Source organism: Lipotes vexillifer, unplaced genomic scaffold (assembly GCF_000442215.2).
Source record: "Lipotes vexillifer unplaced genomic scaffold, Lipotes_vexillifer_v1.1 scaffold175, whole genome shotgun sequence".
NCBI lineage: Eukaryota > Metazoa > Chordata > Mammalia > Artiodactyla > Lipotidae > Lipotes > Lipotes vexillifer.
Window position 1 is genome coordinate 799,270 of NW_006771329.1, and position 27,824 is coordinate 827,093.

Below are 27,824 nucleotides of genomic sequence, written 5' to 3' on the forward strand. Positions count from 1 at the left end.
GAAAAATAGAACTCTGACTCCAAGTCTGCGGCAACCAGTCCAGGAAGCCAAACTACAACCTCTGTAGTAATTGTCTCAAATGGTCAGAATTTTATCAATAAATGTCTGTTTCCCTAATTTTTGTCTGTACTTCCAACTTAGGACCAACTAGAGGAAGTCTAATCAATCACATAGGATGCCCCACTTCTGGTTAGCTCACCTCCAACTACCCCAGGCCAATAACCTCCAATCAGAGCATACCTGAAGCCTTCCTTTTTTTCATTATATGGCTTTTACACTCCTCTGCCTGCCTTTGGGTCTCTGCCAAATTCAGGTGATGGTGGCTGATTCCCTTGCTATAGCAAGCTCTTAATAAATAGCCTTTGTTTATTTTAATTTGGGTGTCTTTTTGTTTATTTCCACAGAAGAGATCACCTATACTAGTTAAATAAAGGGAAATTACATAGATTCATTTTTGCAGTCAACCACTATCTTTGTGCTGTTCTGGCACAATAATAGTGTTAATATACAAAATACTGAATTATGTGTTTCTCCTGCAGTATGACACCTCCACTGAGCAAACATCAATTTCCTCCATTTCTAGAAGCTGAAAGTGACTACAAGCTCCTTCCTCTGAACTTCTCCTTCCCAATCATTTCACAGCTGAATCAGTCTATCTGCAATGCTTCTTCGAGAGGAGTGTACGACTGTCATGACTAACTTGATTGTGCTTATCTATTCTTATCTATTTTAGGTTTTAATTTATTTTGAGAGAAGTAGAAAGGAAAAAGCAGGAGAAAATAAAGTTGCAATAAAAGTGATGCTAATTTTGCCAGCTTAAAAAAAATAGAATATTTACACACAGTTCTGATAGTAACATTTGTTTCAAACATTCCTTTGTCTTAATGAAAGTGTAATATTAATTTAAAATATGAGTGGGTCAAAAAAAGGGAAGAGATTATTCAAAGGAATAAGCCAAATATTTAAGTTCCGATTTATTTAGCTCTCTCCATTGTGGCTGTTAAATATTTTTCCAAAGTTGAATCACATCTATCAGCATTAAACTTATAAAGTAGAGAAACCAGAACTAATGTTTTAATTTAATTACATAACTCACAAAAAATTAAAGTAACTGGGGATGTACACTGAAATTAATAAAACACAAGGAATGTGTGCATTTTGTGATAAGCAAATTATGAGAATTGAATTAATTATGAGAATGATTTAAAAGAAAGCTAAACGTTCATTTTCATATTGAACTATTCAAATTCCATGTAAATATATTTTGTTTTCTATTAATATTGGTTAGGAGTACCAAAATCATATATTATGGTAGTTGTGATTAAAATTAAATACAAGGGTGATAAATGTTAACTATTTTAATACATTATGCACATATTCAATATATAACATAATAGTGGTTAATTATGATTAAAATTGCTTTATATGCATGCAATAGTGTATACATGTATATGTGTATATATACACACAAAAGTACTTATGTCAAATATTTATAATTGTGACCATATGTGATTTCCCAGTATGAATTTGCCTGAACAAACATTGAAAAATATGATTAAATTATAATACTTAAACTAATATGATCCTGGTATTAGCTAGAAGAATAGCTTTGATAGCCCAGAGGCAGTATAGATAAAAGAATTCCTACATAGACACTTATTTAGTATATGCTACATGTAGAGACCTATAACAGTATCAGGAGAAGGTGATAAACAGTGCTGATACTTATATAAGTCTATAGAAAATATCAATTTAGAGCCCCAACCCCATAAAATTAACATTTTTTGTATCCCATGTAAAATAAATATTATTGAAAAGCAAAAAAATATTGCTACTTCTAATGAAATATTTTCACTATATGAAAAGCTAAGATCTCACTAGTGTACATGGGTAAAGAGCATGTACACCTAATTTACAAAATAGGTAATAAAACAGCTAATGACTATATACTCATTGCAAATATATTAATGATCCTATTAAATCTCAAAAATATAAAGAAATTCAATTAAAAACACAGAACTATTTTTTTCCTATTAAATTAGCAGAGATTGACTAGGCAATTTCATTCACTGTTGGGGGGAATAGTAATTGGTACTATGATTTAGGAGGGCCATTTGTCAATATATATCAACAGCCTTTAAAATATTCATATTCATTGACCCTTACTTTGAATTATACAAATGTGTTCTAAGAACATTAGAGATAAAAAATAACAACCCCCTTCCCCTAAACCAACACAATAAAAGAAAACAAATGAACAAAACAAAAGGAAAAGCATACGGGAAAGGTTAGATATTAGAATATCAAAGAAGCAATAAATTTTTGCTTTTAAAATATTTCCAATTATGGAGGAAATTTTTGTATTATAATGTTAATCAAAGAAAAGCAGAAAACAAAACTATATTAGTTGAACTCAAATATATATATAAAATATTTTAAATATATATGGCAAAATATTAATATTGATTACCTCTGGTAGATATTTATGACTAATTTTCTTTCTACATTTTGTCTTGAATGTTCTATATAATTTTTATCATAAAATTTAAATATGCATACATAAATGAAATAGCAGCTAGTAAGAAATTAGGACAATAACTGTAATCGTGCCAACTATGTAATATTCAATGTAAAAAATCAACCGAAATGTATAGGAAAGGCAGACAGCAAGAGGTCTTGATAAAGTCAAAAAATCAGGATGTTCATCTAAGGAAATGGCCATTAATCTAACCTCTGGAGATATTTTAGGATATAGCTGAAATAGTTCAGCAAGTTGAATATTTGAGGTCTAAGGAGACAAAATGCAGTGTGTGGAAAGATAGAAGCAGGATTGATAGTGAGTTTCACTTTAGGACATATTGTACTGAGGTGACTCCCAGTAGACTTCCAAGCTAGGTTATTTAAGAGTCCTCTTAGAGTGAGGGGGGTTTCAAAGAGTTGGAGATGCAAGAGCAGGATCCAGTCACCCTGGCTTTGGGGAAATGATAAGAACCAATAGGCCAAACTGCACCGGCTCCAACAAGATATTTGAGATGTACAGAAGGACTTCCTATTTCCATTTCCTGCATGAAGATTTAGAAGCCTCAGGGCTTGGGTAGAAAGATAATGGGTGGTAAAATAGACATCAACTTGGAATTCAAAATAGCTATTTCCCTTTTGGGGTTGGTGAGCGACAGTACACACTAGCACAGGTTTGGAATGATTAATTACAAATCTTTAGGACTCCAGGAAAGGCCCAGTTTGTCCTGTCCCTTTACATTCCAAATGACTAGAGAAGAGGTGAATCTAGAAGAGCATCATAAGTACATTTGAAACAGCTAGAATAACAGGAGGTCAGAGAAAGTCAAATATCAACATCAAAATAAATCAAGAGGTTCTTATGTATTAGAAAACATACAAAGTCATGCTAATATAGAATTCTAATTCATCATATATTTATCTCATGAAACTGTGTATATAAACAATGCTCAATATCACTTATCATGTAAATATTGAATTCATGCTGATTTGATGATAACAGATTTTACATCATCTTTGGCATGATGAGATAGAAGTTAGTCATTTGGGTAGCTAAATTTCATTTTAAAGCTTTCTGAGGAGGATTGGACCTATAGATTGACATTTTCCTGATAATTTTACTTGTATCAAATAAAGAAAATCAGAATAATTCTACAAATGTAGTATCTACTGATTAAATACTTATGCTGAACTTAGTATCCTTAAAATGTAGCACTGTGTTGCTGGCACATATGTAGATCTTACAAACAGCTTCATCAGTGAGGATTGGTGGTAAATTCCAGTATATCTAGGAAAAATTAATATTAACATAGAAAATATTTCACTTAATCTTATATTCTTACTTTTTTTTTTTTTTTTTTGCGGTTCACGGGCCTATCACTGTTGTGGCCTCTCCCATTGCGGAGCACAGGCTCCGGACGCGCAGGCTCAGCGGCCAAGGCTCACGGGTCCAGCCGCTCCGCAGCATGTGGGATCTTCCCGGACCGGGGCATGAACCCGTCTCCCCTGCATCGGCAGGCGGACTCTCAACCACTGCGCCACCTGGGAAGCCCCTTACATATTTTAAAGACGTTTGTTCAACTCTGCTCTGTGATTGTATGTTATGATTATCTTTTACATTCTTATGTGTACTATGCCCCCATATTTTGAAAAAGACATATCTTTGTATTAAACAGGGAAAGCATTAAGTAATCAAGGTATTAACAAGTTAAAGTATTAAACGATCAAAGTTACATGACACGAATTGAATTCCACATAGATAGAGTTGTTTTTTTTTTTGCCTCTCCCGTTGCGGAGCACAGGCTCCAGACACGCAGGCTCAGCGGACATGGCTCACGGGCCCAGCCGCTCCGCGGCATGTGGGATCTTCCATGACCGGGGCAGGAACCCGTGTCCCCTGCATCGGCAGGCGGACTCTCAACCACTGAGCCACCAGGGAAGCCCGGTAGAGTTTTTTTTTTTTATAATGTTGGCAAATGTGTACATCATCAATGAATAGAATCAGTTCAAACCAATGTCTATTAAATTTGTTTCAGGAAAATCAAATGAAATAGGCATAGGAATGTGAAAGCAGCACTAGGATTTCTCAATGTCAGAAGCATGGAGGGCTCTTGGAGGTGGAGAAGCAGTGTTTGTGAGATACATGAGAATTTGAATCCTATGGAATATTCAGTCTGGAGGGACCCTGAAAAGGAGTTATGCAGTTGGTCTAAGAAGGGCCTAAGAAAACCTAAGAAACAAAGAAGCTTTCCTCCACTAATCACCACACAGAGGTCTCAGTTTGCCAACTTGATGATATTTTGCTACTCAGGATGAAAGTGGTAGCGTGGAGAGGAAGAAAAAACAAAAACAAAAGCACCTACGATAAGCCCCCAAGCATCTGTCTTGCCTTTCAATTGACCCTGAATCAAGAGAACTCATGACCGTCAAGGAGATAAGCAAACCAGTGCCAGACCACAAGAATAGGATGATAAGTCTTTATAAATAACAATTAAAAACATATAATTAAACATAAATAATAATTAAAACTCACTAACATCATTACCCGCAATACTGATGGCTCAAGAGAGTGGACAATGCCTGTAGACTATTGACAGCAAATGTGTGCCAAAGATCTGATACAGAAAAGTATGTCATTTTTCTCTGAGATTAGAAAGTCAGGCGAGTAAGAAAGAAGAAAGAAGAAAGAAGCAATGGGTGAGAGATAGTAAAAGAATTTGGTAAGCAAGATAATTGGGATATAGTATGTTTTGTAGCACTATAGCTATCACAGCCATCAGACAGATCTCAAGTCAATACTTCCACATGGTATAATAAAGAGTTCAGCTGTTTGAGACCGAGTTGCTAATCCATTAGAGACATTTATTTCTGTCTAGATTCATGCAAGTTTAAAAAAAAAGAGCACAGGTCTTGAAAAATGTGGCTTTTACCTGGTGTTTAAAATCATTTGGAACATTTTATTGTTCACTTGCTTCATTTCTCAGCAATAATTACATTCCTAGAAATGCCTCAGGAAATTGATTTTTTGTTGAATAGATGGTCCACATTTTGGCATAGGGCAGTGCTATTGATTTTCTCTGTAGAGCTGGCTATCAGGCTCCTATGAAAGCCTGTGCTATTGTGGGCTCTGAGAGACATGGTAAGGTTCCCAGAAACTAGCAGAGTTTCCCACCAGAGCCCAGCGTCTACTGGCATGCCAGCATGCTCTCTCTTTCAGGTGGGGATCACATTCTAAAAGAAATGGAGCTTCAGGCAAATGGAGCTTCAAATAAAAAGTGTATTCAGCTCTTGTGGTTAGATTTTTGACCTGTCTTGTGTTTCACAGTACTTAAAATCTGAAAGTCTCCAGATTCTTTGCTAAAATAATTTTCTTCTTTGCAAAACAATGACATTAACTTGCTTCCAGTACCATAAATAGCGTTTTTCCTTCCAAATGTTTGCCTCAATATAACTTCCTGAGAGTTGCAGTGATGTTTACATGTTTGATCTGTGAGAAGTCACAGGTGGGATGTTCAATAATGTTGAGCAACTGAGCCAGTAACCCTCTTGGGTTCAGTTTCCTAAGACGATTTATTTCCCACAGTGGGCAATTAGTTGTTGCTATACTCCTAGTCTTTCTGGCACTACTCTGCCCTGATCCCCATTTGTACGTTATTAATAAATTATCATCTGCTCTCTAATTATCTTTGATTCAGATTCTGAAGAAAAAGGCACGTAATTATGAGAAAATAGAAGGGATAACTCTCAGATATTAAATCAATACACATGCCTGGATTTATTACAGTTTTATAAAATCACATCTATTGCTAATCATTAAACCACTGAGATTTGTTTTTAATGAGCTGTTTTCTAAAATCAGTGATTGCATGTGTGATTACAAATATTTGTCTATCATTATTTTAAAATAAAATAGTATTTGATTAAAATATTTTTATGTAATACTTATCCTTATCAAAACTTATCAAGTCTGAAAGTACATAATCCTAATTGTTAAAGGTGCCAAATATATCAACTATCCATGCTGACCATAACTTGAAAAGATTGAGAGGGAAATACAGTTATGTTAATGTACATTTATAAAAGTGAATACTGATTGATATCACCACGTGCATCATCACACTGGCAGTAGGATGCCCAGATGTCAAATAAATAATATAAGCTAGTGAAAATTTCTTATCTCCTATACAATACTTCTTTGATATCATTGCATTTATTTTGCTGATGACACAAAAAGTTCCATTTTTCAGGAAGAAAGCACATTTATGGGTTAGGTATTTTATTGTGCTTATGTCAGAGTTACTAACATTTTTCATTTTCCAAACTATCAACATTAATGGGAAAAATGAGACAAAGCACTTCAAATAGAGATTGATGCTCAATTTATCTTTAATTCAATAATTTATGAGGTATTCATTCAATTAGGTTATGTGGGAGAGCCACAGAAGTCTTTATCCTCTATATACTTACTGGAGGGCAGAAAAGAAAACATATTTACTATAATTTGTGGTTGAAAGTGTTACATTCCATGAGAAATACTGGTATATTGTTCTGAGACTTAAGTGGAAGGGGAGAATACTTCAGCTAAAGGAACTGAGTATGTTTTTATGATAGAACTGTTGATGTGAGTTTTGACATGTGGGTGAGGTTTAAATATTGAGAGATGAAATAGAGGATATGAAAAAAGAAACCACGTGAGATCTTCTTTCTTCATTCTTAGTTCATGTGCATTGTCTGAGACTGACCCTGCTTCAGGTTCAGGCATGAACTCTAACTGTACTGCCATGCAGTATACCTTCCCCATACTCTTCTTAGTTAAGGTCTCAGTGCTACTGATTGGTTTACTCTGTGGGGCTGTGTATTAGGTTCCTGTCAGAGCATGTGCCACCTGTGAGAGTGAAGGTCAAAAGCTCTAAAGTAGGGGCTGGATTCAAGATGGTGACCATTTCTGCTTCTGCTTCGACAATTGTCTGGTCTCCTGCTACTTTATGGACCACTCCTTCTCAGTCTCCTTTGGCTGGATCTTCCTCCTTCACTCTATCTCTCAATACATATCAGAGCCCCAGGGCTCTACCCAAATAGCTTCATTTTGATCAGTGCCTTTAAATACCATATTTGTGCCAGAGCATTCTTGAATCCTGTGTCTCCAATTGCATAGCAGAGAATATTTTACCATTTGGATCTATTAAGTGCCTGTACTTTTGATTTTTAAAAAAATCTCTGGAACTTTTCATCTATATGATCTACAATTATCTTTTGGATAAAACCACTTTGAATTTGCCTTCTGTCATATGCAACCAAAGGAATCCAGGTCAAAAACACATAGTGATAATGCTGGAAAGCTAGTTCGAAGCATGTTTTCAATAGTCTCCAACTCCAGCTTCACTCTTCCAGTCATCCAGTCATTGGACATTTATTGAGAAACTACACTAGAATCTGTGTTCAACATGAATACATATCTATCAGGGGAGACACATATAAAATGATGAACTAAAATCATTTCAACTGGGAAAAACAATTTTTGAGGGAAAACAAAAGTGATATTAACTAGCTTTCACAAAATCAGGAATGGTCATGGGGTTGGTGACATTTGATATGTGTGATTCTAGAATAGATATAGTTTACCAGGTATAATTGCCAAGTGTAGAAAAGAGGGAAAAGTCACTATAACCTAATGTATTCCTTAATTTACTTTAGTGTTAAGATATCACTGACTTTAATTTCTAAGAGTTATTTTATTCATAGCAGTTTGGAAGGTTATTAAATGTTAATACTATTATCTTTAGTAGTAAATATTCAGTGGCTTTACATATAAGCAATCAGAATTTCACCAAAATCATATAGTTGAATGATATAAGTCATGGGGAAGTTATATAGTGAAGAGCAAATGCCTTAAAGTTAGAGCTGTGCTCAAGACCCAGGCCCTCACTAACTGACTATATAATATAATCTATGTTCTAGACAGTGTTCTAAGGGGCAGGAACCCACAGATAAAAATCCCTATCATTCTAGAGCTTATAATCTAGTATGGGAGACAGACAAAAAATCAACAGAAGAAATATATATATATTGGGTGGGCCAAAAAGTGCCTTAGGTTTTTTAAGCAAAAATAAAAGACACATTTATCACTTTCTCCAAGAACTTTATTGAACACTGTATTTAGCCTTTTGTTCCACTACCTTCTGCCATTTTTCAGGCAACTTCATAATTCCATCTTCCCAAAACTTTTTATCTTTTTGAGCAAAGAACTGTTCCAGGTGCCTTTTACAGTCTTCCAGGGAATTAAAATTTTTTCCATTAAGAGAATTTTGTAAAGACTGGAATAAGTGGAAATTGGAAGGTGCAATGTCTGGTGAATATAGCAGATGAATCAGAACTTCCCAGCCAAGCTGTAACAGTTTTTGCCTGGTCATCAAGGAAATATGTGGTCTTGCCTTATCCTGATGGAAGATTATGCATTTTCTGTTGACTAATTCTGGACAGTTTTCGTCGAGTTCCACTTTCAGTTGGTCTAATTGGGAGCAGTACTTGTTGGAATTAATTGTTTGGTTTTCTGGAAGGAGCTCATAATAGAGGACTCCCTTCCAATGTCATCATATACACCACATCACCTTCTTTGGATGAAGACCGGCCTTGGTCTCTGGTGTGGTTGGTGGTGGTTCATTTCGCTTGCCCCATGATCTTGTCCCTCCATTCCACACTGCTGTACAGTATCCACTTTTCATTGCCTGTCACTATTTGTTTTAAAAACAGAATGTTTTCATTACATTTCAGTAGAGAATCGCATGTGGAAATATGGTCAAGAAGGTCTTTTTCGCTTAACTTATGTGGAACAAAAACATCAAAGCAATTCACATAACCAAGATGGTGCAAATGATTTTCAGTGCTTGATTTGGGTAGTTTGAGTATGTTGGCTATCTCCCTCATGGTATAACATTGATTGTTCCCAATGACTGTTTAGTGTGATCACTATTAACTTTAACTTGTCTACCCGACAGTGGAGCATCGTCCAGTGAGAAATCTCCAGCACAAAACTTTGCAAACCACTTTTGAAACATTCGATCAGTCACAGCACCTTCTCCATACACTGCACAAATCGTTTTGTGCATTTCAGTTGCGTTTTTACCTTTCTTGAAGTAATAAAGCATAATATGCCAAAAATGTTGCTTTTTTCTTCCATCTTCAATCTTAAAATGGCTACACAAAAATTCACCAATTTTGATGTCTTTTTTTTTTAAAATGCATGCTGATCTGACAGCTGTAACATACAATCTAACAAAATTGTTTTGAATGAACTTAAAGACAGCTAAGTGTTACTAGAGCCATCTTATGGGAAAAAAAATGAATGAACCTTTTGGCCCACCCAATATATTATAATATATATAAGATATACATATTATAATGGCAATGAGTGTTATAAGAGACAAGCCAGGGTAAGGGATAGCTGATGTGCAGTGGAAGGAATAATGGGTCATCATTTTAGTCAGCTCAATTGAGAGAATTAGATTGAGCAAAGAAAGAAAGAGGAAGCCATGTTGTTCTCTGGGTCAAAAGAGTTTTAGACAGGATGAAGAGCCAATGCAAAAGCCTTACAGCTGGACTATTTTTACAAGATTCAAGAAACATCAAGAAGATAACTTTTATGAAGTATAAATTGGATATAGAGCTGATACTGAGACATAGGGTTGTAAAATATTACATGTAAAGTCCTTGGAACAGTGCCTAGCAGTAGGTAGTATGTAATTCATGCTAGACAATATTAAACTTATTATTATCAATATTATTATTGTGTTACTTCTGTTAGGCAAAGATCCTTCTCTGATAGTTTTAGAATGCTACATAGCCTTTAAAAAATCATTCACTTTGGAAGCTATTATTCTTTGATATCAAATGTGGGCAGAGCTCTGGCATTTGTCTGAATTAAATAATTGCATTCAAGATGCCTGTACAATTATTTTATTTGGCTCCAAATGAGCTTGAAGAAAAGTTTCTAAGTCCAGCATATTTTACTATAAAGCTATTGTTTTCCCTAACATAAGAACTGTGGCAGGCATTTAATAAGTCAAATATTTCTTGAATTAATGAATCATACCATCATTTTGGTCCAAAGGAAAAAAGTTATCATGAAGGAAATGATTCCAACTTAAACTCTTTTACTTAACCCCAGCTGTTGTAATTCTGTTTATGAAATTCTGTCCATTTATCAGACTTCTAATTTAACTTGGAAACACTTTGAAAAAAGGACATTACCTTTTTATTTTAAATGCCTGGGACTTTTCTTGGCGTTTTATGTGCAATAAATGCTCAATATATGTTTGTAATGGATAATTGGGAAGAGTGTGTCATTTACAACATGTTAGACTTTAAGAGACTTGAAAAAAATTACAAAAGGCTAAATTTTAATATTATTTTTAAGTAACAAAAACCCTGAAAGCAGTGTTTCCATAAATCGATTTTTTCCCCTAAATTTCTGACATGGTCTGAGTAACTTAAATTTGTACTTAGCCTCCAAGTACAGTATTAACTGATTTCTGAAGAATTTTTTCCTCAGGAAATGATTTGACATTTCAAATCGATTGAGTTTCAATTGTTTAATGAAAGACAAAGGAAAACAGGATTTAGCATGTCTAACCACAGTATTTGAACATGACCAGAACAAGCAAGGGAAGATTTTTTGCCTGGAAAATAGTTAATCCTTTTTGTAGGCATTAAGCCACTCCTTTGACTAAATTTATCATATCAGGAACATCACATAAAGTCACATATTAATAGCCTTAGAATCATATCCAAGACTAAGCATCTTGAAGGATTCCTTCTGCCCCTTCAGGAACTATAAGTTTTTTTGATTTTGTTTTCCAGTTTTAAAATTGGCAAACAGCTTTACCTTTTTTGCGTTTATATGAAAGATAAGTACACATAAGTGTGGGCATGCATGTGTGTAACATGTGTGTATCTTTAACCTCTCAGTGTACATGTGGAATTAATTGAAATAAAAAAGCAAAGCTCTGAAATTTTCTTAAGATTTAATTAAGTTCATAAGTAATAAAAGAGACAAAGTATTAAAATATATTCTTTTATCCCAGGGTGTCTATATTGAGCAAGTTTCAAAGAAATAGTTTCTGTATACTGAAAGATGTTTTCCTATACAACTAAATCTTGTTAATTTAAGCTTTATATCAGACTAAGAAAGTGCCCAGTAGTCAATTTTCAGAATGAGGTCCCAATTTTAAAATAGGGACACAGAAAAAAATGTCAATCTAATAGTATCAATAATTGTCTTCAAAGGAAAGAAAAAGAGAAGGTCAAAGTAGACGACTTTCTCAAACATGTCACTAGAAGAGTGTGGAGATGACATCATTGGTTGAAAGACTGATTAAACAATTTATATCTATAAAATCGTATATATAAGAGACAACCTCACAAAATTAGGGTATAATAAGAAAGTTATCAATGTGCAGCGTCATTACTGATAAAAGAGAAAGATTAAAAAACAATTACAAAAAAACAAAAAACAATTACAACACGCTGTGCATATTACGAGGTTTAATTTATATTCAGCCCAGGGTAATTAGCTCATAGTTTGCTGAGAACAAGTCAATTATTTTGTAGTCCCATGAAAACACCATTTGTAAGTAATAGAAAAGAAAGTAAAAAGGATAGTCTGAAACCTGCAGAAAATGTTCTATGGAATATTTAGCACCTTTAAACAAGATGGTCACATGATTTCTAAAACTGATAGAATCCTAAGATGTTACAATTCTTTGCCATTTTTTAAATAGAACTTTCTCCCTTCAGGATCGATACTTGTCTATATTATTTTAACTGTATCTAGGTAAGAAGACTCCAAGAGGTTTCTGCATAATCAATTTTAGCCTAAAAAGATTAGAAAGTCTCTATATTTGATTTATTTTTCATTTTCAATGTATTTTAGAATAAAAAAGTTTATTACTTTCTTTGAAATAGATTATTCTCATAGTATTCAATGTGTTATATTCCTGATTTTTTTCCTTTGGTCTGAATAAAAATTCAAATTGCCAGTGAATATGTACTTTCAATACATAGCTGCTTCTGAGCCCAAATGATGATATAAATTGTCAATGAATATTACATACAGAGGATAGTAATATATTTGCAATATATCAGAATTAAGTCTATATCACCACTGAGTTAAATTATTTGTTATTAAAATACATTTTACGTAAGAGCAAATATCTGGTTTATAATATATTCAAGAGGTTAAAAGGTGATATAAGAGAATAAGTTCAAAGTGAGAGTGGAGTCTAAGTGCTATTATGTTTTTGTGTGTTTATCAATCATATTTTAGCACAGTGAAGAGGGAGAAATATATATAATTCAGTGTCCTTAGAACATTCCTTAGAAAAGCCTATTTTTCAATAATTTGCTATTGCTTAAAGATAACTCCCAAATTTGTGTTGGGCTTTGTTCACATCTCTTCATTTAGTTTTTCTTTTATTTGACAAAACTTTACTTAATCAGTATATGCTATGTACTAAGAGGTAGGTTCAGTTTTCTTAGTCCCAACAAAAATTGCGAAGTTCATTGCCTTGAATGAGATAGGAAAAGCCTTTCTAGAATCATATAATTTAGCTTTTGAATAAGTATGTTTATATAATACAAACATAAAATAACCTGTTCATGAAAAGTAAAATAAAATGGCCAAATATATTTCTTTTTTTTTTTTTTGATTGCCAGTTAACTTTATTTATTTATTGGGAATATACATATCAAGTATATAAAATGGAGTTTAACAAGCAATTACAAAGGAAATACTTTGTACAACTACCACCCAAATCAATAACCCCCAAAACCCCAAATATGCACACCCCCTTACAACTTCACCGTCATTTTTGTCTGTAGGCAGCATCTAGTTGGGTTTTGCCTTTTTATCTAAACGGACAGTCTCTTTTTAATTGGTATATTTAGACTATTCACATTTAATGTGATTATTGATTGGATTAAAATCTACCACTTTGCCAGCTCTTTTCTATTTGGTCCAAACTTTTATTTGTTTGGCCAAATATATTTCTATCATAAGACAAATGCCCTTGAAATTCAAGAATGTGCATTCAACAAAATGAAGTAAAAGTTTGGTGTAAAGAATTTGCTGGTAAAAAATATATAAATCTCAAATTGATTTTTAGTAAAGTGTATTTTCCTTTAAATTGCAAATTCCTAGTCTCAGCATCACAGTATGTGTAATTAAGAAAAAAAATTAAAGTGAATAAGCAATGCACAATTTGTAAGGTATTGCTATTTTTAAAAAGTAATATACTTCCATAAGACAGTAGATCCAAAATTATCTTACCATGTCTTGGGTTTAGTTATGCTGAAAATTAAGCTTTGCCTCTTGGGTATAGATGTCATTTTTATTTAACTGAGAAATACACTAAACATTTCTATATACTAAAATTTATTTATTCTTCTATGGTAGTTTCAGATAGATATGGAATTTGTGTGTGTGTGTGTGTGTGTGTGTGTGTGTGTGTGTGTGTGTGCTAAAGCTATACTCTCCTTCAGCTACCAAACAGTAGGTAGATTGAACATTCTCTCACTTTGTCTAATGCTGCAGATGTAATGAAGTGAATTGCTTTTAAGTCAATTTTGTATGCATTAGGGAAAAAATTGGGGGGGGCAGGGGCTGATTCATATATAGGTAAGCAAGAATCCTTAGCTGAATGTCATCAGTAAATTCACATTAACAATACTTAGGTTAAACAGATGAAGTGTGCTAAGTCTACAATAAAATACTTCCTATACTTTATTTGTTCTTTAATAAACCTTCAAACACAAATTTATTGGCCTTTAGACATCTGCTGTTTCCTCCATTTTTATTCAGTGGACCCAGCAAATAATATCTTCTTATGATCCCCATGTCCCTAAATATAGCTCATGCTTCTGGATTTATTGGAAAGGAAGAGGCCAACCATTTCTCAGAAGTAAATAAATGATATTACAAACCAGCTTTGCAAATGTATCATAGTTATCCACCCTTTTGGGGTAGAAAAGACACATTATCTCGTGGTAGTTTTCTTAGTAGTTACAATTCACTCAATTCAATTATCTTACTTGATCGAAACCTGAGCAAAGTTTTTATGACAAGACTGGTGGAATTAGATTATCCTCCAGAAAGCAGGGACAACGGTAGAGCATTCTCCCAAAGTGACTTCAGAGGGAAGAGATCAGTGGGGCAAGAGCTAGCCAGCCTCTGACTGGGGTGGGCTGGCTGTCCTCAACAGAACACAAACTGCTTCCCAGTTTGTGGGAAGAATTTAGAATTTAGCAATTCTAAAAATGTATCACTGCTATTCTAACATTAAAAGTAAGCAATGATTTCTTACTTTCAACACTCAAATGAACAAGAACTAGAAGAAAGGGAATTTTCAGAAAAGAGAAAGGATGTTCAAAGGAAGTAACAGTGTTTTATTAAAATAAAATGTCACTACTGTAATTTAAGGATGTAGTCCTTAAATCTTTTCAGAATACAATATGCAGTATATTGAAAATGTCTAATTCTATATATTTATGAGTTGAATAGGTGCTGAAGAGTCAAAAGTAAATGAGTAAAACAGTACAAAATCAATATGAATATTGATTTCATGACTAGTTTTTGGATCTTATAGTATATTTTTGTGTATTTGTGCAGGTTTAAATATCTTCATGAAGATTTTCATAAGATTTTCTATAATAGTCTAACACCAAAACATTTTCAAATGGACAGCTCTCATTACGGAATATCCCTTCTAATAGTGGCCTGGATGAAAAATGAAAATACATTTGTTGTAGGAGTAGAACACACTCATGCTCTTATTTGTTTATTTTTTTTAGGAAGGTTTATTATGCTCAGCTCAATGTCAGGAGATACCTTCTACATAAGCTCTTGCTGGGGCTCTACCTCTTTTATTTTTGTTCAAAATGAAAAATGTAGATAGGTAATACACATATTAATGTATCTATTGATATAACATTCAATAAAATTCACTTTAAATCAGTATACACTATGATTGATGTATTCAGGTTGAAATCATTCAGAAGCTGAAAATAAATGCAACCATAAAAAAGGGGTGGTTATTTCTCAAAATGCTTATTTGCAGGTGTGTCTGCTTTGTATCTATCACCCTGTTAGGTAGAACTCTGGCTAACTAGAATTATTAGTTTTATTCTTCTAAAATATCAGACACAGACACAGGCCTTCCCAAACACTAAAATTGAAGATTTTGAGAGGATACTTCAATACTTTTGAGAGGAAAAATAAAATTCATGTTAAAATAAACTATATCAGAAAAAGATATGGTTATATTAATGACATAATAAATAATAACAAGTTAATACTATTCTTGTGTAGAGAGTATACCTGGAAAAGAGGAATTGTGCGCTTAAAAGTTAGCACTAACATGGACAAGGTAAGGCTTGAGAAATACATCCTACATACAGGTTATCTACTGATATATTGCTCACCTCATTTGTTTCAGGATGTGCTTAATAGCCAAATGGTCAGATCAAGGTAAGGAAGAGATCACCTGCAAAAGTTCAGAAGCACAGCTTCCTGTCTTACCTTCCACTGAGGAGGAAGCCAATAACCACTGCCAACAAAATGACTCCCACTGTCACAGACACAGCAATTATAGGAATTTGGCTTTGATCGCTGGATGCTGCAACTGCTGATAGGAGACAGAGAAAATGTAGCCTGTGGTTACAGGGATCATATGCATTCAAATAAGAGCAGCTTAATAGTCAGTAATCAATGCAAGGTTTAAGCAATTCACCCACACTTGGCAGAGATTTCCCCTTATATCTCTTCTCAATGGTGTGTAATTGAAAAGACGTCTTTAGGAGAAAATATTTATTCTCTAAAGGGAAATTTGAAAGAACCACTAAGTCACTGATTATTTCCTTATCATAACAAAGAATGTCATTGTTTGTATAGTATTAATTTAGCAATTTTAGGTTTGCAAGACAAAATGGAACTTTGTTTTTGATTTCAAACACCTCCTAAATAGGAGGTGCTAAGTATATGAGGTTTGACATTTTTAGAGTTTGCATGTGGCTGTTCTCTAGGAATAAAAAAGTCTCATTATATTAGATAGGACTTTCTTTTATAGATATAGGTTGAAATGTCCAAAATGATGTGGCTATGACCTCATATGATATCACTATTTTGAATATAATTTTAAAAACTATAATTTCAAGCAGAATATAATCACTAAATATACTTTATTAGTAGGAACGCTTTTTCAAAAATATCAAGGCATACATTTAGAACTTTGTATCTACAGTAAGATTAGATTTGTTTACATGATCTTTTTTAAGTACATGAATTTAGATGAAATATTTTATATTTTAATAACACAATTACTATCACAAGAGGAATATGGACATAATTAGATAGTTGTACCTAAAAAAGCAAGGGACTTGTTCTTTTGTGCTGATAGCTAAGTTGATTAAAATAAGAAACTTATAGAACAAAATAAATTTTATTAATGTTCTCAAGAAACCCTCAATAGGATAACTTAGCATGTTTATTGTTTAATGACATTATCATTTTGATAAATTCAGAGTGGCATGATAACAAATTTTAAGTCATCAAAACTAATAACAACTATACATCCCATGTTTTGTTTTTCACAATCTCTTACATGATCTTGGCCCTATCAATAGTTTTGGGACATTTAAATGCTACCTTCTCTAGTCTTGTCACCTCATCATTGATTCTGTTAACCAAAATTGATTGACTCGCTGACAACCTTCTTACACTGATCTACATTTTCAGCCCTTTCAGATCAGTCTTCAAGAGCAACTATCGGCAACTAGTGGTTCATGTATGAGGAAAACTACTACTTACAATAGAAATCTATACTCTTCCCCTCCCTCTTCTTGGATAATAATAGTTGCAATTCAAGGTCCCTTTACCCTGCTTTTTCCTATCCTCTGAGGCTGAGGTCTGTGGTAGAGAATTTATTACTGGTGAACAGTATAAATGTAGTGGGGCAAAGCTACCCCACTATCACTAGTAGTAGCCTTCCCCAAGATTTGCTTTATTAATTTCTAAATTCAAATTACTTATTTTCTCAGTCAACTTTCTTTTTGGCAGGTGGCACTCTTTCTAGAGAAAAACATGCAAATTTGGTCCAAATAAGTTCAATGTTATTTCATTTGTGCTCCAAAGCTTTTGATCCTCTCTTTTAATTTCCTTACAAAGTCATCCCCATAATGAGTCTTCCTCATTTTGTCAGTATACTAATCCATTCTAACGTTCCACATTTTAGAAATGTTAAACTTTATAGATAAAAGAGAATGATCAAGTCTGAACTCCATGGTTAAATACAACTCTATACCTTCTTTTGCTTTACCTAACTCCCCTGTTAGAATCTTTCTTGTCTCTTCCAAGATAATGATCTTTAAAGATCTCCCTCCAGGAGAGATTATCATTTCCTTACAGACTGCCTCTCTGTTACTTACAATAAACAGATAATTTCTCTTGGAGAGAACTAATTCTTATACATAAACTTACTGATATTATTAGTTCAAACTGAATTTGAAAACAGGTCCAACATTTACTATACATTTGGGTTAAGGCAAATTATTTAACCTTGTAAAGTCTCATTTCATTAATCTCCAGTTAGGGATAATTTCCCTGGATCATTATATTTCTGTTTAGAGATAACACTTAGCATAGTGCTTCAACTATTGACAGCCATATTTAAATAGAAGATATTACATATACATATTATCTCCTGTTTTATTTGTCATTCTTATTCTCTCCTATTTTTCAGCATCTTGACTGAGTCATCTAGAACCAGCCTCATCTTCTGAGAGCCAACATTACTAAATTTCCTCTGAAACCTCTCTTCTGCCTTTGAGTTCTACGCATGATATATTTGCCATATGTAATGAGTACTTCTCAATTTACCTTACCATACACTATAATGAGGTATTTCACCTTGTTGAACACACACTCCGCCTTTTAAACTCTTCTCTTGTTTCTATACATCAGATGAGCTGTTTTCTCTTTTTCCCATTCTGAAGCACTGCTTTGTCAGTTCTATTGGCTCTGAATTCTCTTCCAACATTTTATGTGTGAGCAATTCCTGATGAATGCTGGTTCTTAATCCTTCCCACTTCTTTCCATCTCTCTTTCTATCTCTTTCTATCTTTCTCCCTTTCTACCTCTTTTTCTCCCTACCTCTCATAGATATTTCTTTGCTCATGGCATCAGTTAACTATAAGCTGAAGAGTCCCACATTTATATCTCCAACTATTATTTGTCTTCAGAGGATCATTCTACAAAAAAAAAAAAAACAACTCTATTCCCTTTATTTGGATTTTTTTTCACATAAAAATAAACATGTTTAAAATCAACCCTTATACCATATCCACCACCAATGGCATTAAAAAAAATCAATAAATAAACATACCATAAATCAAACCAACAAACCAGATGAATTTTATCTTTTTCTGGTTTCTTTTAAGCAGCACTGAATTTTTCTTAACCCCTACTTACACTTAATCATCAAATATTTTTGTGCTTCTTTTATGTTTCTCCCCATGCATTACTTTTTATTTCATCCAACACTCACCTATTTGATTCAAATCTGCTGGAATATGGTTCATATGTTTTTTTAAGTGCTTCCTTTGACTTCTATGTACTCACATGAAATATCAGAAAATATCGCTTTGATCATGTTTCTCTGGACAAAAAGTTAATAGATACCTACTCCCTATGGAAAAAAAATTTCCAAATTCTCCATCTAACATTCAAAAGCCCTTCTAATCTGACTCTAATAAATCTTTCTGATCTCAATGTGCCAGGTCGGGACTCTGAGAGATAGGATTTTGGAGGAAGCAGGCATGTTTAATCAGAAGTAGGGATCAAAACAGGGCAATTTCAGACTAACCGAAGTATTAATTTTGAGAAAAAATATGGTGCTTAGAAGTGTGAAATGCTTCATTTTTTAGTAATTGCCAAGATCTCTAACTTAACAATGTGCTAAAATGTGCATGTAGGTATAGGATAATAACTTGCAATAAAACAATTGTTAATGGCATGCCAAAAGTTTTCAAAAATGTTTAAATTAATATATTTTATGAAAATACTTTGTAAGTAATGTCAAATCACAAATGTTCATATTTACATGTTTTTATCTGCTGTCCACTGAAATCAGATCTTTTTGTATAATAGGTAATTAAATAAAGGGGCTGTGAGAATGAATTTTAAAAATATATTTTCATTTATTTTTTTAAAGTTTGCAGCATTCTTTTTTGAAGTTACCTTTCTTCCATAAGCTTTCTTTCTATTTTTTGAATTTTCTTTTATTTTATTTTTTTAAACAGCAGGTTCTTATTAGTTATCCATTTTATATATATTAGTGTATACATGTCAATCCCAATCTCCCAGTTCATCCCACCACTGCCCCAACCCCCACTTTCCCCCCTTGGTGTCCATACGTTTGTTCTCTACATCTGTGTCTCTGTTTCTGCCCTGCAAACTGGTTCATCTGCATGATTTTTCTAGGTTCCACATGTATGCATTAATATACAATATGTGTTTTTCTCTTTCTGACTTACTTCACTCTGTATGACAGTCTCTAGGTCCATCCACAACTCTACAAATGACCCAAATTTGTTCCTTTTTATGGCTGAGTAATATTCCATTGTATATATGTACCACATCTTCTTTATCCATTTGTCTGTCGATGGACATTTAGGTTACTTCCATGACCTGGCTATTGTAAATAATGCTGCAAAGAACATTGGGGTGCATGTGTCTTTTTGAATTATGGGTTTCTCTGGGTATATGCCCAGTAGTGGGGTTGCTCAGTCCTATGGTAATTCTATTCTTAGTTCTTTAAGGAACCTCCATACTGTTCTCCATAGTGGCTGTATAAATTTACATTCCCACCAACAGTGCAAGAGGGTTCCCTTTTCTCCACAACCTCTCCAACATTTGTTGTTTGTAGATTTTCTGATTATGCTCCTTCTAACTGGTGTGAGGTGATAACCTTATTGTAGTTTTTTTTTTTTTTTGTGGCGTGTGGGCCTCTCACTGTTGTGGCCTCTCCTGTTGCGGAGCACAGGCTCAGCGGCCACAGCTCACGGGCCAATCCACTCCATGGCATGTGGGGTCTTCCCGGAATGGGGCACGAACTCATGTCCCCTGCATTGGCAGGCGGACTCTCAACCACAGAGACACCAGGGAAGCCCTCATTGTAGTTTTGATTTCCATTTCTCTAATAGTTAGTGATGCTGAGCAGCTTTTCTTGTGCTTCTTGGCCATGTGTATGTCTTCCATGGAGAAATGTCTATTTAGGTCTTCTGCACATTTTTGGGTTGGGTTGTTTGTTTTTTAATATTGAGCTGCCTGAGCTGTTTATATATTTTGGAGATTAATCCTTTGTCCGTTGATTCATTGGCAAATATTTTCTCCCATTCTGAGGGCTGTCTTTTTGTCATGTTTGTAGTTTCCTTTGCTGTGCAAAACCTTCTAAGGTTCATTAGGTTCCATTTGTTTATTTTTGTTTTTATTTCCATTACTCTAGGAGGTGGATCAAAAAAGATCTTGCTGTGATTTATGTCAAAGAGTGTTCTTCCTATATTTTCCTCTAAGAGTTTTATAGTGTCCAGTCCTACATTTAGGTCTATAATCCATTTTGAGTTTATTTTTATGTATGGTGTTAAGGAGTGTTCTAATTTCATTCTTTTACATGTAGCTGTCCAGTTTTCCCAGCACACTTATTGAAGAGACTGTCTTTTCTCCATTGTATACCTTTGCCTCCTTTGTCATAGATTAGTTGTCCATAGGTGCATGGGTTTATCTCTGGGCTTTCTATCTTGTTCCATTGATCTATATTTCTGTTTTTGTGCCAGTAACATATTGTCTTGATTACTGTAGCTTTGTAGTATACTCTGAAGTCAGGGAGTCTGATTCCTCCAGCTCCATTTTTTTTCTTTCATGACTGCTTTGGCTATTCGGTGTCTTTTGTGTCTCCATGCAAATTTTAAGAATTTTTGTTCTAGTTCCATAAAAAATGCCATTGGTAATTTGCTAGGGATTGCATTGAATCTGTAGATGGCTTTGGGTATTATAGTTATTTTCACAATATTGATTCTTACAATCCAAGAACATGGTATATCTGTCAGTCTCTTGCTATCATCTTTAATTTCTTTCATCAGTGTCCTATAGTTTTCTGAATATAGGTCTTTTGTCTCCCTAGGTAGGTTTATTCCTAGGTATTTTATTCTTTTTGTTGCAATGGTAAATGGGAGTGTTTCCTTAATTTCTCTTTCAGATTTTTCATCATTAGTGTATTGGAGTGCAAGAGATTTCTGTGCATTAATTTTGTATCCTGCAACCTTACCAAATTCATTGACGAGCTCTAGTAATTTTCTGGTGGCATCTTTAGGATTCTCTATAAATAGTATCATGTCATCTGCAAACAGTGACAGTTATACTTCTTCTTTTCCAATTTGTATTCATTTTATTTCTTTTTCTTCTCTGATTGCCATGGCTAGGACTTCCAAAACTATGTTGAATAATAGTGGTGAGAGTGGACATCCTTGGCTTGTTCCTGATCTTAGAAGAAATGTTTTCAGTTTTCCACCATTTAGAATGATGGTCATTGTGGGTTTGTCCTATATGGCCTTTATTATGTTGAGGTAGGTTCCCCCTATGCCCACTTTCTGGAGAGTTTTTATGAAAAATCGGTTTTGAATTTTGTTGAAAGCTTTCTCTGCATCTATTGAGGTGATCATATGGTTTATATTCTTCAATTTGTTCATATGGTGTATCACATTGATTGATTTGCTTATGTTGAAGAATCCTTGCATCCTTGGGATAAATCCCACTTGATCATGGTGTATGAGTTTTTTAATGTGTTGTTGGATTCTGTTTGCTAGTATTTTGCTGAGGATTTTTGCATCTATATTCATCAGTGATATTGGTCTGTAACTTTCTTTTTTTGTAGTACCTTTGTCTGGTTTTGGTATCAGGGTGATGGTGGCCTCATAGAATGAGATTGGGAATATTCCTTCCTCTGTAATTTTTTGGAAGAGTTTGAGAAGGATGGGTGTTAGCTCTTCTCTAAATGTTTGATAGAATTCACCTGTGAAGCCATCTGGTCCTGGGCTTTTGTTTGTTGGAAGATTTTAAATCACAGTTTCAATTTCATTACTTGTGATTGGTCTGTTCAAATTTCTATTTCTTCCTGGTTCAGTCTTGGAAAGTTATACCTTTCTAAGAATTTGTCCATTTCTTCCAGGTTGTCCTTTTTTTTTTTTGGCATAGAGTTGCTGGGAGTAGTCTCTTAGGATGCTTTGTATTTCTGCAGTTTCTGTTATAATTTCTCCTTTTTCATTTCTAATTTTATTGATTTGAGTCCTCTCCCTCTTTTTCTTGATGAATCTAGTTAATGGTTTATCAATTTTGTTTATGTTCTCAAAGAACCAGCTTTTAGTTTTATTGACCTTTGCTATTGTTTTCTTTGTTTCTATATCATTTATTTCTGCTCTGATCTTTATGATTTCTTTCCCTCTGCTAACTTTGTGTTGTGTTTGTTTTTGTTTCTCTAGTTCCTTTAGGTGTAAGGTTAGATTGCTTATTTGAGATTTTTCTTGTTTCTTGAGATAGGCTTATACAGCTATAAACTTCCCTCTTAGAACTGCTTTTGCTGCATCCCATAGGTTTTGGATCATCATGTTTCCATTGTCATTTGTTTCTAGGTATTTTTTGATTTCCTCTTTGATTTCTCCAGTGATCTCTTGGTTACTTAGTAACGTATTGCTTAGCCTCCATGTGTTTGTGTTTTTTACTGTTTTTTCCCTGTAATTGATTTGTAATCTCATAGTGTTGTGGTCAGAAAAGATGATATGATTTCAATTTTCTTAAATTTACTGAGGCTTGATTTGTGACCCAAGTTGTGATCTATCCTGGAGAGTGTTCCATGCGCACTTGAGAAGAAAGTGTAATCTACTGTTTTTGGATGGAATGTCCTATAAATATCAATTAAATCTTTCTGGTCTATTGTGTCATTTAACACTTGTGTTTCCTTATTAATTTTCTGTCTGGGTGATCTGTCCATTGGTGTAAGTGAGGTGTTAAAGTCCCCCACTATTATTGTGTTACTGGCGATTTCCTCTTTTATAGCTGTTAGCAGTTGCCTTATGTATTGAGGTGCTCCTATGTTGGGTGCATATATATTTATAATTGTTATATCTTCTTCTTGGATTGGTCCCTTGATCATTATGTAGTGTCCTTCCTTGTCTCTTGTAACATTCTTTATTTTAAAGTCTATTTTATCTGATATGCATATTGCTACTCCAGCTTACATTTGATTTCCATGTGCACAGAATACTTTTTTCCATCCCTTCACTTTCAGTCTGTATGTGTCCCTGGGTCTGAAGTGGGTCCCTTGTAGACAGCATATATATGGGTCTTGTTTTTGTATCCATTCAGCAAACCTGTGTGTTATGGTTGGAGCATTTAATCCATTCACGTTTAAGGTAATTATTGATATGTATATTCCTATGACCATTTTCTTAATTGCTTTGGGTTTGTTTTTGGAGGTCCTTTTCTTCTCTTGTGTTTCCCACTTACAGAAGTTCCTTTAGCATTTGTTGTAAAGCTGGTTTGGTGGTGCTGAGTTCTCTTAGCTTTTGTTTGTCTGTAAAGCTTTAGATTTCTCCATCAAATCTGAATGAGATTCTTGCTGGGTAGAGGAATCTTGGTTGTAGGTTCTTCCCTTTCATGACTTTAAGTATATCATGCCACTCCCTTCCGGCTTGACGAGTTTCTGCTGAGAAATCAGCTGTTAACCTTATGGGAGTATGTTATATGTCATTTTTCCTTGCTGCTTTCAATAATTTTTCTTTGTCTTTAATTTTTGCCAATTTGATTATGTGTCTTGACATGTTTCTCCTTGGGTTTATCCTGTATGGGACTCTCTGCACTTCCTGCACTTGGGTGGCTATTTCCCTTGCCATGTTATGAGGTTTTTCGACTACAATCTCTTCAAATATTTTCTCAGGTCGTTTCTCTCTCTCTTCTCCTCTGGGACCCCTGTAATGCTAATGTAATGCTAATATTGTTGCGTTTAATGTTATCCCAGAGGTCTCTTATGCTGTCTTCATTTCTTTTCATTCTTTTTTCTTTATTCTGTTCTGCAGCAGTGAAATCCACCATTCTGTCTTCCAGGTCACTTATCCGTTCTTCTGCCTCAGTTATTCCACTATTGATTCCTTCTAGTGTATTTTTCACTTCAGTTATTGTATTGTTCATCTCTGTTTGTTTGTTCTATAATTCTTCTAGATCTTTTAAAAACACTTCTTGCTTCTTCTCGATCTTTGCCTCCATTCTTTTTCCAAGGTCCTGGATCATCTTCACTATCATTATTCTGAATTCTTTTTCTGGAAGGTTGACTATCTCCACTTCATTTAGTTGTTTTTCTGGTCTTTTATCTTGCTCATTTATCTGGTACATAGCCCTCTGCCTTTGCATCTTGTCTATCTTCTGTGAATATGGTTTTTGTTCCACAGGCTGCAGGATTGTAGTTCTTCTTGCTTCTGCTGTCTGCCCTCTGGTCAGTTTGAACCATTTTTTAAGTTCCTTGATGGTTTTAATTATTGAGTATTTCATTTGCACTGATTAATTTGTGAGATATTTCTCTTTTTTTAAATATAAAATTCAGTATTATTTTATAATTGCTTTGTAACTGGAGTATGATTGCTTTACAATGGTGTATTAGTTTCTGCTTTATAACAAAGTGAACCAGCTTTACATATACATATATCCCCATATCTCCTCCCTCTTACATCTCCCTCCCACCCCCTCCCTATCCCACCCATCTTGGTGGACACAGAGCACCGAGCTGATCTCCCTGTGCTATGCAGCTGCTTCCCACTAGCTATGTATTTTACATTTGATAGTGTATATATGTCCATGCCACTCTCTTCTCAGGAAATAATTCATCAAAATTGTTTTACCATTTATTCCTTTGTCTGCCCTGACAGCATCAATAATATCTCCAACTACATCAACTAAATTTAAAATATATAGAATTTATGGGATACTATCAATACCTTCATACTTGTTCATTTTTTAGCAGTGGTTAAAAAAAAAAAAGTAAGCCCAGTATGATTCATGATTATCCTTTGACATTTTGTTAAAATTTTTAATATTTAAAGATATGAACCTCTAGTCACACATATTGCCTATTTTCCTATATATGTTTATTAATAATTAGCTGATTTATAGTGTAGCTTTGGAAGAATAGCTGCAGAATGTTTTGGGAATATTTAAAAGTAAATTTTGGAACAATGAAACATACTACTTTTAAAAGGATGTTAATTATGACACAATATTCTTTAGTAAATAATATGTTTCTTTTTGTCAATTATTGTATATTACATCATCCCTGGAAACTTTAAGATAGTATCTGTTGAGAAATCATATTGTTTTCCATATTTTGCTTCCCTCACTCCTGGTTACAAATCCATATTACATAAATATTCTCTAGATACTTGCTATATATTTGAACCATTGAGTTAATAATTGAGACTAAAGAGGTTTGTTAGAGACAGATTATAAGGGTTTATAAGGCCAGGGTGAGAATTTTGGATCTTTCTCACACAGCAAAATGTATCTGTTAACTTTATTGATCAGGAGAATGTGATCAAAGTTATAATTTTTGATTTGTAATATAAGTACACAGGAGTTGGGAAACTTAAAACAGTGACAACACAAAATACTAATAATCATGTGGAGAAACTGATCACTCATACATTGCTGGTAAGAATGTAAAATGGTACAGCCACTCTGGAAAACATTTTGTTGGTTTCTTACAAAATTAAACATGCAATTACCACAAGACCCAGGCAATTGTATTCTTGGATCGTTATCCCAGGGAAATAAAAACTTAGGTTGACACAAAAATATATACATGAATGTTCATGGCATTTTTATTGATAACAGCAAAAACTGGTATCAGCCCAGATATCTTTCAACAGGGGAATGGTTAAACAAACTATGGTACATACATATGGAATACGACTCAACAATGAAAAGAAACAGATTTGATATGAACAACAACTTGGATGAATCTACAGGGAATTATGATGAGTGAGAAAAAATTCCAAACTTAAAGGTCATGTACTGTATGATTCCATTTACAAAACATTTTTAAAATGTCAAGATTTAAAAATGGATGTTTAGATTATAGTGGTAGCCAGAGATTAGTTATGGAACAGGAGTTGTTAGTGAAGGCAAGTTAGTAAGTGTAGTTATAAAAGAAACAGAAAATATGAACAGACCAATCACAAGTAATGAAATTGAAACTGTGATTAAAAATCTTATAACAAACAAAAGTCCAGGACAAGATGGCTTCACAGGTGAGTTCTATCAAACATTCAGAGGAGAGCTAACACCCATCTTTCTAAAACTCTTCCTAAAAATTACAGAGGAAAGAATACTCCAAAACTCATTCTATGAGGCCACCATCACCCTGATACCAAAACCAGACAGAAGTACTACCAAAAAAAGAAAATTACAGACCAATATCACTGATGAATATAGACGCAAAAATCCTCAACAAAATACTAGCAAACAGAATCCAGCAACACATTAAAAGGATCATACACTATGATCAACTGGGGTTTATCCCAGGGATGCAAGGATTTTCAATATGCGCAAATCAATCAATGTGATACACCATATTAACAAATTGAAGAATAAAAACCATATGATCATCTCAACAGATGCAGAAAAAGCTTTTGACAAAATTCAACACCCATTTATGATAAAAACTCCCCAGAAAGTGGGAACAGAGGGAACTAACTCAACATAATAAAGGCCATATATGACAAACCCACAGCCAACATCATTATCAATGGTGAAAAACTGAAAGCATTTCCTCTAAGATCAGGAACAAGACAAGGATGTCCACTCTCGCCACTCTTATTCAACATAGTTTTGGAAGTCCTAGCCATGGCAATCAGAGAAGAAAAAGAAATAAAATGAATACAAATTGGAAAAGAAGAAGTATAACTGTCACTGTTTGCAGATGACATGATACTGTACATAGAGAACATTAAAGATGCCACCAGAAAACTAGTAGAGCTAGTCAATGAATTTGGTAAGGTTGCAGGATACAAAATTAATGCACAGAAATCTCTTGCATTCCTATACACTAACAACAAAAGATCAGAAAGAGAAATTAAGGAAACAATCCCATTCACCATTTCAACAAAAAGAATAAAATATCTAGTAATAAACCTACCTAAGGAGGTAAAGACTCAGAAAACTA

General features: G+C 34.0%; 1 protein-coding gene across 4 annotated transcripts in view; it reads right to left on the minus strand.

Annotated features, from left to right (window-relative positions):
* Nucleotides 1–27,824, minus strand: part of EPHA5 (EPH receptor A5) — a 341,956-nt gene that overhangs the window by 75,206 nt on the left and 238,926 nt on the right. For 2 of the 4 annotated variants that reach the window (XM_007446631.1, XM_007446629.1), the window contains exon 8: nucleotides 16,088–16,190. In XM_007446631.1, coding sequence (XP_007446693.1) covers nucleotides 16,088–16,190 — 103 coding nt within the window. Of the gene's footprint in view, nucleotides 1–16,087; nucleotides 16,194–27,824 lie in introns of all 4 variants that reach the window. The other 2 variants (XM_007446630.1, XM_007446628.1) reach the window with 1 other exon arrangement.